This window comes from Suricata suricatta, chromosome 6, assembly GCF_006229205.1.
Source record: "Suricata suricatta isolate VVHF042 chromosome 6, meerkat_22Aug2017_6uvM2_HiC, whole genome shotgun sequence".
In the NCBI taxonomy this organism is placed as follows: Eukaryota; Metazoa; Chordata; class Mammalia; order Carnivora; family Herpestidae; genus Suricata; species Suricata suricatta.
This window is the reverse complement of record NC_043705.1, coordinates 69226719-69245022: the sequence shown is the minus strand read 5'-3', so window position 1 is coordinate 69245022 and position 18304 is coordinate 69226719. Positions and strand designations below refer to the sequence as shown.

The window sequence follows — 18304 nt, the reverse complement described above, 5'->3', positions numbered from 1 at the left end:
CTAATTCAAAAAGTTTTATACACTCTATGTTGATTACAGCATTATTTATATACCCAAGATATATAAACAACCTAAGTGTCCACTGATAGATAAATGAATAAGATGTAGCATACATACATAGAATGAAACATTACTCAGCCATAAAAGAGATGAAGTCTCACCATTTGTGACAATATGGATGGACTTAGATGGTATTAGGCTAAGTTAAGTAAGGCAGACAAAGAAAGACATCTACTATATGATTTCACTTATCTGTGGAATCTCAAATACAAACAAATAAGCCAACACACAAGAATAATGAAAATGTGGAAACAGACTCATAAATACAGAGAATAAACTGGTGGTTACCAAAGAGGAGGGAGTGTGGGATGGGCAAAATAGGCATAGGCGATTAAGAGGTACAGAGCTCCAGTTATAAAATAAATACGTTTTGAGGATAAAGAGTACAGAGAAGGGGACATAATCAACAATAAGATAATAACATTGTATGATGGTAATAACACTGTATGATTGTTACACTCATCATGAGGAGCATTGAGTAAGTATATAGAATTAGCAAATCACTGTGTTGCACACCGGAAATCAATATGTTATATTTTGAATATACTGTAATTAAAAATAAGTGAAATTGTTAAAACGGTAAAATGATGGTAAATAATAAATAAAATGGTAAAAAGAATAAATAGACAAATAATGGCAAAATAAGCAGACAAATAAACATGTGTAAATGTGTGTGTATCCTGACATGAAAAAGGAAGGTATGTTCAGAGAGAAGAGTGTTGGAGCATAATGCGGAAAGGATATTCTTTCTTGTGGTTGTAGAAAGCATGTGCCTTTATATGATTATACGTTCTTGGACAATGAAGAAATAACAAAATTAGGAGTGGTCACCTTTCGGAATGGAAAATCAGGGAGGGGGGCTTTTAAACTGTGCTGAATCCTCTTCTGTAGTATTTTGAGTTTTTTTTAGTTTTACAGAATATGCAGTTTTTTTTAACAAAAATGCATATTATGGGGGCATTCACTTTTGAATGTCCCCTCTCTGTAAAGAGAGCTTTCCTAATATTATTCCTTTCTAATCTTATACTCTAAGAAACTTGCTGACTCAAAAAAAAACAAAGACAAAATAAAATAAACAAAAAACATTAGAAACCTCAGGTTAAAAAAAAAGTAAAGTAGGAGATACCCACAGCTACGTCTTTATGCTCAAAGAACTTTTATTCTGATATTAAACTTTCTTGGTTTCTAAGAGAAAATGTCCCTTAAGTTAAACTCTGGAATAGTTGCTTCATTTTTGATTACTCAAAAGTATTCCAATCTTTTCCTTGCAGGATTTAAAAATGCAGAAATAAAAAAATAGTATCATTTTATTCCTTCTACAGTAGTACGAGCAAAGAAAAGCTGCCCCGTTTGGATATTAAATGTACTACCCCCTTTGGATATATATCCTAAGAACAATCGTACCCTGGCGTATTCTGTGGTTTACTTGCTCCATAGTTCTCAAATACAGAGGAATTGCCATTTTTCTATTCAGTATATAATAAAGAGACATGAGATGACCTAAAAGATGTCTTTGCCCTGTGTTTCTATCCATCCTCCTGAAAAACTACTTACAATAGCACTAAAATGAATATTCAAAATTGGAACCTTCGTCAGTTTTTCATGAGGGATCTGGTGAGAGGAGCACAGATACCGAGCATGGTCTCTGGAGCCAGAGTGCCTGGGTGTGAATCCTGGCTATGCCCCCTGCCAGGTTTATAATCCTAATTTCTCTCTGCCTCAGTTTTCTTATCAGAATAGGGATGCTTTAGGGCCCAGTCTATAGTGTGCTGTGAGGAAGAAGTAAAGTAGTTAGAGCAGTGCCTAGCATACAGTAAGTGCAAAATGCATGTTCGGTGGTTTTTTTAAATGTGTAGTAAAGTACACAAATAACACAGTGTAGTGCTTAAGGGTACAGGTTCTAACCCCATCTCCACTACCCATTAAGTGTATAAGTATGGTTGTTACTTAATCTCATTAAACCTCAGTTTCCTCCTTTGTAAAATAGCATAATGGCCTGCTTCACAGTTTCTCAGGATTTCATGAGATGCTGTGTGGCAAGCTCGCAGCACCATGTCTGCTTCGTAGCACCAGTGGTTGCAAGTATATACATTGATTTCCATGAACTTTCTGTCCCTTGGTGCTCACTGGGTTTTATCTTTAATCCTTCTCTTCATGCTTCTAGGTCACCTCCGGATCTTCTGAGAATCGGGTAGGGATCCTTTAAAAGGGACGCCACAGGGGCAGAGGACATGGGAAGTGCAGCTGCAAGATAAATTGCTTAAGGTCCTAAGAGGCTTTGCAAGTGGATGTGTGTCAGGGAGTTGGCCACTACCAAAGCTGTGGTCTGGTCCAAAGCTTTGTGGGTCTAGAAACCATACTTGTCAGCACTTCAGAGCCCATCTGTCCCCCAGGGCTGGGCTCATATTAATGAAGTTCATACAACTAATGTACAGGATCCAAATGCCAGTGTTTCCATTAACAAGGAGAAGTGAAAGTCCGGGGCCTGGTGGCACTTGCTCCCGCCCAGCCTGTTTGTGCCTGCAGAGGCCACATCTCTGGGCTGTCAGTTCATTCATCTGTAATGAGGACATAGCTCTTGAGCTGCCTCTCAAGTCCCTCTAGTTTCTGATGAGGGCATGCAGACAGGATACCAAATTCTAACCAGAAAGCAGCCTGGTGAGCAAGGAACCAGAAGGGTAGTGTATTCTTGGATTCAGGTTTAATGGAATTAGAGAGAGATCCACAGCAGCAAGGGACACGCCACCAGTCCGAGCACCATCTCCCAGTGTTTGAACAGCCATTGTCTATGTATGCTTGCTTCGGGGACTGCTTTGTATCCTTTTTCTTGTCTGGACTGTTTTTCTGTTAGTAGAGGTTGTGTGCTCAGTCAGATTATTGCCATGCCTGAGGGTCCAAGGCTGCCTGTCCAGTGGGCACAGCTGGCCTTCCAAAGCTTTTGTTTGTCTGTTATACAGTATAGAGGGTAAGATTTAAAACCAGGGGTATCCACATAAGGCCTAGCCTCTCCTGAAGAAGGTCTGGCTTTCCTGAGATTTTCCCACAACAGGTCAGTCCTCAGAAGCTGAGCAGAGACTGTGTCCCTAAGATGAGGCTTGAAAACCTTTACTCAGTACCACGGATGCCTCCAGGCAAGAATTTGCATCATTTTTGACTAGTGAAGCGGCCTTCATTTAGCTATCCTCTGACTTACTACATTTTTACTTACATTTAGCTCTCTGGCAGCAGTCTTATTTTATTTCTAGATTCCTTTCACTGTCACTCCCAAGTATTGAAAAACACATTTTAGGTTGTAAGCCCTGGAGAGTTACAGTGAGGTGAAGATTGGAGGGAGTATAAAGCTCCTAGCTTCAGGGAGGTGGGAGACCCTTCATCCATCCTCGGGAGATACGATGTGCTGCTGGCCGCCCTTCCCTGTTTCTAGCTCAGCAGTCTCTTCTTCCTCCTGGGTGAAGAATATTAAGCACTCTCATATTCTGCACTTTTTTGTAAGGCGATAGATATTACTTACACCGTGAGAAGCGCAAGGTGAACATTGTACTTACAAAAGACACATTTGGATGCCTCAACCCAATGTGTTCACTGAAGGATTTCTTTCAGGAACAAGACCATATTTTTAACTTTAGTGTTATAAATTATTAATAATCTGATACAAGCAGATGTGCCATTTCTTATGATTCTTAAGAACTATTAGCATTTATTTTAACTAACGAATGAAGCAAATGTCATTATGTGATTGGATCACTGATTGTAAAGATGAAGTTGTTTCCCAAGGAAGCAATTTTTTCATATATGTAACCCAGCCGTTAATTCATATTAAGAGTCTAAATAAATTAGGATTAATTTATGAGTGATCTGTTTGGGAACTATCAATTCTAGGTCTTGCCATATCTTTCAGGTCTTACTACCTCAAATTTGACCACTAGATATCTTTTTTATTTTTTAATTTATTTTTGAGAGCTAGAGTATAAGTGGGGTATGGGCAGAGAGAGACACACACACAGATTACAAAGCAGGCTTCAGCTTCTGCGCTGTCAGCACAGACCCCAACCCAGGCTCGAACTCACTAACATGGAGATCATGACCTACTTATTTCAGTAGGACACTTAACCAACTTAGCCACCCAGGCATCCCTTGACCACTTTATATCTTGGATCATCTTTGGAGTAGAAGATGATAACACATTCTCTTCTCTCTGCTTCCATATCACCTTGTATGTACCTCTTACAATAATATTCACTTCTTTTTAAAACTACTATTAAATAGGGGCACCTGGGTAGCTCAGTCAGTTGAGCATCCGACTCTTGATTTCAGCTCAGGTCATGATCCCAGGGTCATGGGATCAAGCCCCACTTTGGGATCCATGATGAGCCCAAAGAGCTCCACGTTGAACATGGGAGTCTGCTTAAGATTGTCTCTCCCTCTCTCACTCTCTCTCTCTCTCTGCCTGTCTCCCCTGCTAGTACTCTCTCTCTCAAAATAAACATTAAAAAATAATAATGAATAGAAAAAGACATTATAAATAGTAATAAACCACACACTGAAGGGTGATATCTATAACTCATGTAATTGACAAAGGAGTAGAATTATGGTACATATTGAGGGAAAGCAAACAACCCAATCGGAAAAAGGCCAATAATAATAAGATGCTCAGCTCAGCAATAATTAGGAACACCCAAATTAAACATCAAGAGTCTATATCTATCACATGGCAAAAATGTCAGTCTGGAATATCAATACTCTGGAGATTGTTTGCAAGAATCTAATGTAACAAAAACTCTCCTATACTGCCAGTTGAATTATAAATGAATCTAATTATGTTGAGATGTGGCTTGGCAATATTTAGTCAAGACAAGGCATGCATATCCTGTGATCCTAATAATTTCATTCCTGGGTATTCATCTTTAAAGAAATTCTTACACATATACAAGAATTATAGTAGCTTAATAATAGCAATAAATTAGAAACAACCTAAATGTCCACCACCAGGAGAATGGATGCATCAACTGGAATGGCATACAGCAGTTAAAAAGAAACTATGGATGCACCTGGGTGGCTCAGTTGATTAAGCATTCAACTTTGGCTCAAGTCATGATCTCACAGGTCATGAGTTTGAGCCCATTGTTGGGCTCTGTTCTGATAGCTCAGAGCCTGTAGGGAGCCTGCTTCAGATTCTGTGTCTCCCTCTCTCTCTCTGCCCCTCCTCAGCTTGTACTCTGTCTCTATTTCTCTCTCAAATATAAATAAATGTTAAACAAATTTTTAAAAAGCATAAACTATGTAGAACTACATGTAAATCCCGAGGAGAGAATATTAAGCACATACACAAAAAATTAAAGGATTTATCTATAATATCATTTTTGTAAAGCTTAAAACATGCGAATCAGTATCTCATTTATGGATAAACCTAGACTTAATAAAAACATAAAAAGATGTATGGGAATGATAAAGATAACCCTGGAGAGTGTCTAACTTGAAGGGAAAGGGAGGAGATGGGATAGGCAGGGAAATATAGTGGTGTCGATTTTATCTGTAATGTTGTATTTCTTCCAGGAAATCTGAAATATATTTGGCATGTTAAGAGTTTAAGTGAAAGCAAGGAAAATGGAAGGAGAAAGTCAATAGGCTCTGTAAGAGGTTTAAGTTATTAGAATGATTGGGAGAATAAAATAGAGCAGTACTCACTGCTTGGCAAACTCATCAGTCTGTCAGCACCCTGTCTGTTCCAATTCTGGTTAGGTGTCCTAAATGTCACCAGAGTCCCAACTCCTGCCTCAGACTCAAAGCATCTTTAGCTGTATGATTTTTAAGGAGAGAGTACAGTAGAAGTTTAGAGAGATGCAAAATCATAGGGTGGTATGAACATAACTAAGATCATGTGAAGATTTTTTAGAATTAGAGTTAACTGAAAAAACAAAACAAAAGGTATAGGTTTTATATTAATTAGAAAAGCAATTATGCCCAATTCAGAGACCAGAGTTTTTTCATTGAGTTGATAATAAGCAAGTTTATTTACTCAGATTCAAGACTAACTAAATTAATACAGGATATTTATAATTATGAACATTTGGTTGTCAATATGTTGACTGTTGAATAAATCCAAGTTGTATTTTTATAAGGTCAATTAACAGAGGCTTTTGGAAAAGATTAAGAGAAAAAGAAAATCAAAAGCTTTGGCCAATGTTAGAGGGTCCATTGGAGATTCAAATGTAATTTACTGTCTGTTCCTATGTCTCTCTGTCCTGTTTTCGTCTCTATCTTAGCATATCTGTTAGCCAGACTGAAAAATCAGAGAACACATAAGTTTGGGCGGGTAAAGAATAGAGAGTGGAGCAGAGAAGAGCACTTTATTTTTGCAACATTGTTTTAAAAATAATAATAAGAGTAGTCCACTTAGACTGCAAATAATATAGCAAATAGACATAAAATATCAAATTATGATCTTGTTTTAAAAAATAACATGCTCTGGGGGCACCTGGGTGGCTCACTCGATTAAACATCCGGGTCTGGATTCCTACTGAAGTCATGATCGAACCCAACCCTGGGCCCTGTGCTCTCTCTCTCTCTCCCTCTGCGCCTCCCCTGCTCATGCTCACTCGCTCTCTCTCAAAAAAAAATGTTCTTTTCAAATTACCTAAAGAATACATGAATTTATTTTTGTAAGCTTTATGATGTAGGTAATACTCTGAGCAAACTGATCAGATCTCTTTGTCCCTCATCATTCCCTATTTCAGACTTTCTTCCCAGATAGAATGTTTTATCCATAGTTGGTATGCAGTCCATCCAGGTTCTTTTCTATGAATTTGCATGTAAAAATTCACATATCCATAGCAGGGGTAATGTTTATTTTTGCAATATGTCCTTTCCATGTAATATCTTTTAGGGAGTTTTGCATGGTAGCACATCTAGATAACCTAGTGAACCCAGTGTTTATTTAACCCTTCTGCTGTTCATGACCCAATGCAAAGTTTGCATTTTTTCACTATTATAAACAATTCTGCAGTGAATATTCTAGTATATCCATCATTGCAGCAGAGGGCAGATGTGACTTAAGGCATGGCCAGATCTAGGAACTACAGTAGCATCAGGAATCTGCCTTTCACACTTTTGACTTCTTTTTTTTTTTTTTTGATTGGTCTCAGCTTTAGACAACCTCACCTCATGTGGTAGCACATATGTCGCTCAGCAATTCCTGGCTTACGTTCTATAAACTTACCCTCTTTCACATTGTCAGCAAAAATAGAATATTGGATCTCAGTGAACCAGCTGGGGTTACACGCCCATTCCTCACCCTATCACTGTAGCTCTTTTGATTGTATAAGCCGATTGGTCAGGCCTGGGTCACATGCCCACTTCTGGGGCCAGGTCAACATGACCCAAACCATACAGATTCAGAGGAAGGGATGGATGAATGATTGCCAATTAAAGATCAGAATGATGATACCGGGAGGAGGCACATATGCCAGTCAGGCAGATATACTGATTTCTCCTACAAATATCTTATAGATAATACTTTATGGTTTTATGAGTAGGAGGTGAATATTTTAATGGTATCCAGATTTATGTCATTAGGACCAAAGTATTCCTATAAGTATATTTCCAAATTTTTGCTAGAATAATGAAACAAGTTTATATTTACTATTATATATGAAAATAAAGTAAATTATAGATTGGGGATCATTAACATGAAAGAAAAGTAACTTTTGCAATTCAGGAACGTGAGGCCCAATATATTTGCTAGAAGTTCTGTGGTGATATGCTAGGTCATATCTTTTCTATGATAAATACCTTGTCATAGAGCACTTTTTAAAATATTCTATTTTTTGCCAAACTATAGCCTAAATTTCTATATATTACTTATTTATTATTATTTATTTATTAAACAATGTTTATCAGATTCCATTATGTGCTCATCACCATACCAGAGGCTGAGGATAAAATCTTAACTACAAGATCTCTGGCCCTCAAGCTTCTTACATTATTGTTAGGGGCCACAGACTATAAGTAAATGAATGACTAAAGGAGAAGGTTCCAGGCTGTGATGCAGTATGAAGGAAATAAAAAGGATCCTGATATGGAAAGTAATTGGGGAAGGTCATGTAAGATAAGGTGGTAAGGGAAGACCCCTCTGAAGAGAGAACATTCCCCTCTGGAAGCTGGCCATGAAGAATGAACCCTGAACTCCAGACCTGTGCTATCAAATCTGAAGCCTCTAGCCATTTGTCCCTATTGAGCCCTCAGTTGTAGCCATTTGAATTAAAATGGGTTGTAAATGTAAAATGCACATTGGCTCTCCAAGGTTAGTACAAAAGTTGTAAAATATGTAATCAATGATTTGTATATTGAGTACATGTTGAAATTGTAATATTTTAGATATATTAGGGTAATCATTGTTAAAATTTGTTTTACATATTTCTCTTTACTTTTTTAATGTGACCACTAAGACTGTAAAATTATGTATGTGGCTTACTTCATATGTCTACAGAACAGTCCTGGTCTAGGCAGTTTCAATTTGCTATAAATGATATGTGCTTTTTCATCGTTTCGTCCTTGATCATGCCAATGGCAACTGAATTTATGTAGTAGATTTTTCTCCAAGGATATAAGTCTATAATATTCATTGACTGAGGTGTATAAATATAATAATTCAATGTGTGATCAAGCTGAATACAGCGCAGAGTTAAGAGGTAGTGGGTGGTGGAGAAAGCACAGAAAATTGCCACATTTACTAAAGGAGTTGTGTCATTAGTCATGTTCCTTTAGAAATGTTCACAAAACAGATAAAGGAGGGCTCTGAGTTGGAGAGGTAGGCAGAGCAAGTGGCACAAGGTAATGACAGCGTGGGACAGGATTTCTGTGGGAATCAGCGAGAGCAAACCACAAAAGTCTATTTCCATTCTCTACTTGGTGAAGGAGATTCAGTTGTGTTGCATAGAACTGCCACTTATTGCATGTTAAAATAGAGTTTTGTTCTACACATTGTTTTTGAACTGAGGAGAATGTTAGTGACTTTAGTGTGCCTCTCTTTTATGTCTCTGTCAGGGCAATGCTAGCAAGTTCACACACATTTAATAACATCACATTAATTCACTGCAGAGAGCAAGCCGAATGGTTTTCTTTGTGCCATATTATTCTCAGTTCCATTTGTGGCTTGTGCTACAAGGTAGAAATTAATTACTTAAAAAAATGCACGTTTGTTTGCCCTATGGAGGGGGGTGTTTGGGGGTGGGGAGGAAAGGTTTACATTTTAGTTTGTAAACAGTTTGGGACCCCAAATGTGATGACTATTATATAATCTAACTGTTTTGTGAGGGGGAAACTACCCTTACTGGTTTGAGAGGGAGTTGAGTCATATCCTGTGAATGTGAGGCAACAGTATTTAAGCATCACGGGTTCCTCATACTTTCATTCTAAGTGGCTGCAGTCAGAGCAGCAAGTGCTGTCTGTGAAGAAGCTGTTACCAGCCCTTGGAGGTGAACAGCCTCTCCCACAAGGATTCAGGGAAGAAAGCCAACTGTGAATATGCAGTTCTCTCACTGGAATGAAAGATGTTTGGTTTATTTCTAATCAACTATGCTAGACACCTGCAAGCTGAAAAGTGCCTGCAATTTGCCATTTGTTTATAATAAGGTAAGTCCCACGTTGTGGTTTACTCATTGCATCGGAACAGGCTGGAATTAACGTTGACAGTTGTCAGACATGGTTAGGCATCAGAAAATGCTTCTCACAGGTATTGAAAGTAGCATTGGAGATGCTAACACAAGTAATTTTAAATTTACAGTACAATCCATTTGTGAAGTACTTAAGAGATTGATATTTTCTTTATACTAGCTTGTTATAAAAAAAAGTGTCATACCTGAGAAGCAGTAACATTGTAGTAGTTTTGTATCATTTTAGGGGTTTTTTTTTGCGTTAAATAGTACCAGGATCTTTTCCTTTACCCCCCACCCCTACATTTTGCTACTTTCTGATCTCAGTTCAAAATGAAATGTGCATAAAACTATGATTATGCTTGGATTTTATTCTAAAGAACCATAGCTTGCCAGCAATATTTCTCCACTGAAATAAAAAGTGGTCTTAGGAAGTTTAGGGTTGAAAAGGAATGAAAGTTTTTTCCTTTCTTACTTGGCTTTCTATTTAAGTAAAAGGCTCCCATATTCATAGACTTTGATGTGTAGCTTTAAAATGTGTATGAGTTTATCACAAGCCTACTTCCTCAGTTGCTGTTGAAGACACTCATAAATAAATTGTATGGATAGAAAAAATCTGTGGATAGAAAAGTGAATGAGAGGTTTGTTTTTCAAATTCTTTAAGCTTGCTGCTGAGAGGCTAGGGTGGAAGACAGGAATGTTGTCTTGGGTTTTTTTATTGATTAAAGAAACAACATTAAATCTGAGGCTAATGGTGGTGTCTGGTCTCACACAATTTTGGAGACTCATATTTAAGACCTTCAAATTCTTTTGAGATAGAGAAGGTTAATTTGATTTTGAAGGCTATAGCTGTGAATTTATAAGATATTAATAAGTTGAGGGATTTTTAAATGTTTAATGGTGGTTGGCATTAGAATACTTTCTTCTTGATTATTGACCTCTGTCATGCTTAGAGATTGTTTCATTTCTGTTCAAAATTATACCCATTACAAAACTGCTATCTTCTAACTACAACATGGAAATTACTTTTCATTAGATATATATTGAATAATTCATGGTTTTTTTGCAAAGGTCAGGGGGTTAGTGAACTAATGGAAGGCATGTACTTCTCTTCTTCTTTGAAGGGGAAATTCAAATTAGTTCAACTTCCAAACATATTTGAAGGCAGTGTTCCAAATTGAGAAAATAAAAAAACTTTAAGGAAAATGACTTAGCACAATGAGAGCCTTTGGGGCCATGCATAGTGAAAAAGCACATATCCCAAAAGATTAGAATACAAAATAGTATAAGTAGAATACCCTGATATTGAATCTGTAGCAAATTCTACCTTTTTTTTTTTATCTTAACTATTCTGGTTAGTTAAGAATTCTGCTTGAGTATTTTTCCTTATACTGCATATGAACTACTGAATGTCAATAGAAAGAATAGAATATATCTATATCAAGCATGTATTATTTCACTTTGCATAGTTTCAGATTCTTAAATATGGACTATAATGGCCATACAAACTGTTGTTATGGATTAAAACTCAGACTGATAAAATGTTGTGAAATCAAGTTTTTACACTATGTTATTTTTCAAATATGGACTTAATTATTTATGACATTGTGCAGCCAACTAGTAATTACCTGATTAGATTATCAAAGCATCTTTCTTCCCCTCCTTCCATACTGTGTTTCCCATTCTTTGGCTATAGTCTTTACTTTTCCAGAACGGGTGTGAGTAAACTGCAGGAAGAGAGAGGGAAAGAGAGCGAACACACATAGTGTAATATTTCTCTTGCTGTCCTCTCAAAATGGTTTTGATGAGGAAAGAGTTTAGCTATAATAGCTCAAAGGAGTCTTTAGATAACCTGTGGATCTTAATTACTCAGGAAATTCCTTGACCTCTGAGATGAAGAATAATTTGGAGCTTGGTTCAGAAAACCTTTTTTTTTGCTTCATAGGATTGTTTGCAAAGATAGAATAATTTCATATCTGTGTTGTATTCTATTAATTGTAAGGTGTTAGACATGCTTTTGAGAACTTGTTTTTCTTTGTCTTCCTATAGTAAAGAAACTGATGAGGTATAAAAGATTCTCTGAATTCCACTCTGGATTTGGAATATTCCTTTTCAGTAATAAAAGTCTTTTTCTCCTCTTTGTAAACTATGTAAACTATTTTACTGGTTAATTTCCAATTTATATAAAAAATATTTTGCAAGGATGAGCTCCAAAACTAAAAGTCAAAAACCCAATTTTACCTAAGACTGGGTTCTGTTTTAAAATTTCAAATACCTCAAGGAAGCTCATCCTCACTCAAAAGGTATTTTATCAAGTGGCAACTAAATTAGATTTTCAACCTAAAAGCAACAGGATCTCTCTCACCTGGGGACTGCAGCAGCAGAAGCTCACAACATGGCGTTGTTTTGTTTGGTTTTAAAGGTTTTTCTCTTAGGTAAGGCTTTGACAGGGCTAGGAAATTTTTTTATAGAGTAGTCATTCTGACTTCTGAAAACTAAATTTTTCTGGGTGGTGGATTAGATGCTACTGTCGTTAGTGAATCCTGCTGAATATGAAAAGAAGCACACTTGCTGGTAAAAACAAGTAGTGATAACTCCACCTATTTCTGAAAATCAGTTTTGAAGATCAAATGAGACTGTTGGCTGTGAGAGTTCTCGAAAACGCCACAGAGCTTACAAATATCACTCTCACAAAATAAGACCTACAAAATTATGTTTTTGAGGAAAAATTTGATGTCTTCTCACACATTCTAATTTCACAAAGAAAGGAATATCCACAGGAGTTAAGAAAGATGCCTCACTTTCCTCAAGCTCTCTGAGTCAAGACTAAAACCTAGATCCTTCTGTCTGCTCAGTTAGCTAGAAATTGATCAAAGGACTGACTGTTTCTTGAGTTGCATGATTAGGATTTTTTTTAAATATGTATTTTTCAAAATTGAGGAGCAACGTTCTAGGAAGCTGTTTACTTGGAGAATGTTCTGTAGAAGACATATTGCCTTGTCTTTAGGTTGTGCAGGCTGAGGATTCTCTTTTGGATCCAGTTTAATGGAGCATAAATTTTTGGAATGATTATCAAACTACAACATCTGACTCTTGCAATCTCTTAGCTTTTGCTACAAAGTGTCCACGCCCTTACTAGGGGAGATTGAATCATAAAAGGAGACATGCACTATGAATAGGGATAGATTTTGTAGCTTTTAAAATTGTAGGTAGTATGGTAGCTTGCTTTGATATGTTTGCTGAAAGTGGTTAGCAAAAAGAGATTCTCCAAACGCTTATCATTAAAAAGAAATTAGGAAAATTTAAACAACGAAATAGACTGCAGGCATTTCTGTTAGAACCCATCTGTCTATTTTAGATGTATGAAAGTCTCTTCTTTATCAGGGACATGAGATGGGAGAAATATGACTTTCCATATTACAGAAGTCAAGGACATGTATTTTACTATATTAATGGGCATAATAGATTCATAAAGAAAATGTTTCTTTAAAACTTCTTAACATTAAGATTGGAAGACAGAGACAGGATGCCTGGGTGGCTCAATCGGCTAAGTGTCTGACTCTTGATTTCAGCTCAGGTCATGATCTCAAGATTCATGGGATCGAGCCCCACATTGGGCTCTGAACTAACAGTGCCAAGTTCACTTGGGTTCTGCCTCTCTCTCTGCCCCTCCTCAGCTTGAACTTTGTCTCTCTCTCTTTCTCAAATATAAATAAAAATTAAGCCCTCTCTCTTTTTTTGTCTCTCTCAAAATAAATAAATAAACATTAAAAAATTAGAAAATAAATTAATTAAAAATTTTGGGGTGTTGTAGTATTAATAAAGATTATTTTTACTCCAAATCTAAATCAAAGCATAATCACCATTTCATTTGCTAAAGTATGTAACTCTGATGAAAGGTAAATGCTATTTGCATATCCTATATTCCAACTTATAGCTTCAGTAAATAAGTGGAATTTATCATTATGCTATCTTATGAACAAATCTTAGCCCTGCTTTGTAATAAAGTTCACTGTCTATTTTGTTCCTTGAACTCTATGAATCTGCTATTTAACCTTTAGGAGATAAAGGAAAACAGGTGAGATGAAGACATCAATGTCTTTAAACACTTTGCTAAATAGAAATACAACGTGATAGTGTATGGTTTAAGGGACAGAGCCTTGGGCATTAGGAGTGTAGGGGGAGGAATCAGTATTTCTCTGTAATATCAACCCCTCCTGGGGTTTTGGAGGTAACAAGTCTTCTTTTGATTTTGTTACTCTATCTGCAAAGTTTAGAAAACACATTAAAGCCAGACAATCATCCCACATGTCCTATAGGTACTTGGTAAACATTGATTGATTAATGATCCTGTGAACATCAAGGTTGAGTGAAGCGCTTTGGACTCATTTGAAGAGTCTATCCATGTGTCATTGGTATAAGCGCCCAGGTATGTAAAAATATCCCCTTGAGAGAAACCCAAGGAAGAAAATTTTGGAGGTGGTTTGTTGGGTTTTAATTCCCTATTAATTTAGTAAAGATAATCAAATCAGTCATTTGGTCTTCCTTTCTCGAGTCATTTCCCTAGTAGAATGGAATTAGTAATATTTATTCATGGCAATCTACAACATCCCCAAGTGTAACAAACCAAGTTCCAAATCTCCTACTCCACAAATGTTTTCGTCCAAGTTGAAAAGAACAGTAATGGCTAACATATAAGTCAGCCCATATAATAGCTTCTTATGAACCATCTAAATGAATGTCTAACACCACCTTATAAAATTTGGACACTATTAATGTTCCCATTTTATAAATGGAGAAACTAAAGTATTTAGAGATTTAGTGACTTACCTGTGACATCACATAGTTATAGAATGACTAGAATTGAACCAAGGCAGTCAGGCTTCAGAGCCAGGGTACTTGATTACATTTTATACTGCCTCCTGTTAGAATCTCTTGGTCCCAGTAATAGGAAGTTACTATTTTAAAGTGCCACAGAAAGGAAAAGAAATATTTTTAATGTTAATGTATTCAATCATTTTGATGACTCTAACATTCTCATTCTTAGTGAAACCCAGGCTTTTATGAAGCAGAAATATTCCAAAATTACTAAGGAATTCATGTAAGATAGGGCTAGTAATAATACAAAATGTATCTGGAATCAGCAAACATAAAAGAGAGTTCTCCTAGGTGAACATAATCTTTGGCCAGATGAAAATATTTCCAATTTCTTTTTGAGAGAGGAGGGGGAGACCCCTTTCCATGTATACATAATCAACTTATGCAGTCCCAGAAAAGCTTGTGGAAATTTTTTTGTTTTGAGGAAAGATTAATGTCATGTCTCCTTTTGCCTGGACACTCTGTGAACATTTCCTGATGAAAGGCATTATTTGGGGGAAGGAGCACATTGAATAAATGGTAGAAAGAGTTTAAGTCCATTATGCAACTAGGCTACATTTTGATCTGCTTTCTCCAGAGACTCCACAAATTTTGCTTAAAATTTTTGGGTTATTTTCAAACCTATTTGTTCCTTAAGGTTTGCAAAGAAGGATTTTCTTCGCAGTTTTGTGTGCCCTTAGCCTACCTTGGTGACTAATATGTAGTAGACTCTCAGTAAGGCTACTTGGCAAGGTGGACAGATGGCTGGCTGGCTGGCTGGACAGATGGATAGATGGATAGATGGATAGATGGATGGTAGGGATAAACTGGAACAACTCCAGATCTTCTCTGAGCCATGACTCATGTACCTGAAACTGGATTTGGATCACACTGTCACTGAGAATGTAGGCAAAAGAGAGGGAAATATAAAGTGTGAAAGAATTTACCTCGGTCAATCTGATACTTTATCATATGATGGTTTTCAACATTGAACTAACATAGCCGTACATCATTTCTTGCTACAAGCCTTTCCCACTGTTTCATATTAGAGTTTCCTTAATTACACACTGGAAGCATAATTGCCTTACTCTCTTGATTCAAAAGCTAAATGTATGTAGATATATACATGTATAACATATATATTATACGTATACAGAGAGAGATTAGATAAAATTAAAGATCAAAATAAATTTAATACCTAAATTAATTGAAATTGTCAAAGTCTAACTATTTTAGGATTTGTTGAGAAAAATAATCCAAATTGTTTCAGAATAAACAATTGATGCAGAGGATTGGAGAAAACAGAGGAATTTTTAAAAATCATTTTTAAATGCTTATTTATAAAAATACATGTTTCTTTTAATATTAGAATAGAAACTTTGTTTTTTTCCACAAAATTTTATTAGAGAGCTCAAACTAAGAAATCTGGGAACTAAGGGTGCCTAGGTGGCTCAGTTGGACAAGAACAGTACTGTGGTTCAGGTCATGATCTTTCATTTCATGGGTTTGAGGGCCCTGTTGGGCTTGGTGCTGACAGTTCAGAGCCTGGAGCCTTCTTCATATTCTGTGTCTGCCTCTTTCTCTCTGCCCCTCCCCACTCGCAGTCTGCCTCTCTCTCTTTTTCTCTCTCAAAAATAGGTAAACATTAAAAAAAAGAAGTCTGGGAACCAAAATTTATTTGCTATCACCAGTCAATTATTGAGGGATAATTTTCAAAATGAGGATAGTGACTAAGGATAAGAAATACTGCTAATTTTGAAAGAAGGTGGTTACTGTTTCAAGTTTTCCAAGGGGGGAAAACACAGAAAACTTTCCTGTAAAAACACATGATCAAATGTAAACTATATCCAAGTTTTAGACAATGGGAGCCACGCTAGTGGGAAAATTACACATTTGGCCTTGGCCCAAAGCAATCATTAAAAATGAAACACACACACACACACACACACACACACACACACACACACACACACAGAAAAAATCCCAGTCAGCACAAAATCATTGCTTGGATTTTCTTTTTCCTGGTTCTAAACACAACAGCATGTATTCACTATTTGAGGATATTCTGTTCCTTGGTATACAGTTACATTGTGTTATTTCAAATACATTTGATTCCAATGGCTCATTGTTTATTGGGGGTGATTTTCCTGCATGCTTCAAGTCAACAATCCATGCAGAGTGTTACCCTGGATAACAGCAGACCTAGTTTCTACACTGTACAGTCTGGGCCTCATCTTAACATCCCTCAAATGAAGGATACATCCTCTAGTCCTCCCTCATTTTTCAAAGACTAGGAATTATTTTTGGATAGGATTTCTTGTCTTTTCTTTTGTTTCTTTTCTTTCCTTTTCTTGCCTTTTCTCTTTTCTTTTCTTCCCTTTCCATTCCTTTTCTCTTCTCTTTTCTTTTCTTTCCTTTCCATTCCTTTTCAAATCAGTGGTTACTTTTTATTTTCAAATCAATTCTGAAACAATTACTTCCAAGTTTATGTAGCCAAAGTGTATTAAAAACTTATGCTAAGTTCATGCCTAGAGTTCGAGAAATGTGTATGCTATAAATAGATATATGGATGGTTAGTAGATGAATGAATTAACGCCTTAGGGCAAATGTGTACTTTCTACATGTGTAAATTGCCACCAAAAATACACCATACATAAGAAACCTTTGTAGCTTTCTTACCTCTTTTAAAGATGTTGTTGTTTTCATGTATTTGAGAGAGAGACAGACAGAGACAGAGAGAGATAGAGCATGAGCAGGGGAGGGGCAGAGAGGGAGGGAGACACGGAATCTGAAGGAGGCTCCAGGCTCCAAGCTGTCAGCATAGATCCCAATGCAGGGCTTGAACTCATGAACCATGAGATCATGACCTGAGCCAAAGTCAGATGCTTAACCAACTGAGCCACCCAGGCACCCCTGCCTCTGTTAAGTATTTGATGAGTTATACTATGTCTTAATGTTCAACAGTTTTTGAAAAGTACCCTGCAATTCCAAAAGTATGCAGATTTCTTCCAGGAAGCTACTGATGTCGACAGGAATATGACTTCTTATAGTTATTTTTAGGAGAAGGTATTGAGATGATTATTGTCTAAAGCTTTCCCAGGAAGAAAAGAACAGAAATTTTTCCTATAAAAATACTTGCTCACACACAACTTTTAGGGTCAAAATACACAAGTTTTAGATAGTGGAAACAAATCTTTTGGAAAAGCAGTCTTGTTCATTGCCTTCTAACATGGCAGGTACTTTACAACAAAGGGCAGACTCCCCATTTGGATAGTTTTTATGTATCATACGCTGATATAATTTTTTTCAGAAATCAACTAAGGTCTGAGAACTATATTTGCTATGTAAAAATATTTTTCTTATCATTATCTTGAACTCTTTTTTACTGTATCTCTTATTTTTGTATGTTTTCAGAAAAGATTACTATTATATTTTACTATTTTAATTATATTTTTAAACAAAACATAAGGAGAAAGTTAACTAAAACCTAAACATCAGGGGCATCTGGGTGGATCAGTCAGGTAAGTGTCTGACACCATCTGAGCTCAGGTCTTGATCTCAGGGTTGTGGGTTCAATCCCTGAGTTGGGATTGGGTGTGGAGTGAAAATTAAAATAGCAGTTTATTTAAAAAGTATAGCTCAGTGTGTTAAAGTAGTTCAAAGTATTGTACTGCCTGTAAAATTTCTGATTTCTCCCTTTATCTGAGTAACACATCATTCATATTCACAAAATTTTG

The 18304-nt window shown here is 36.5% G+C and overlaps 1 protein-coding gene across 3 annotated transcripts in view; it reads left to right on the top strand.

Annotated features, from left to right (window-relative positions):
• The window catches only part of MCTP1 (multiple C2 and transmembrane domain containing 1), a 512254-nt gene that overhangs the window by 157013 nt on the left and 336937 nt on the right, over positions 1 to 18304 (top strand). The window contains exon 1 of one of the 3 annotated variants that reach the window (XM_029942620.1): positions 9490 to 9690. The exons of the other annotated variants lie outside the window; for them this stretch is intronic. Coding sequence (XP_029798480.1) covers positions 9634 to 9690 — 57 coding nt within the window. The 5' untranslated portion in view covers positions 9490 to 9633. Of the gene's footprint in view, positions 1 to 9489; positions 9691 to 18304 lie in introns of those variants that run through there. 3 annotated transcript variants of the gene reach the window in all.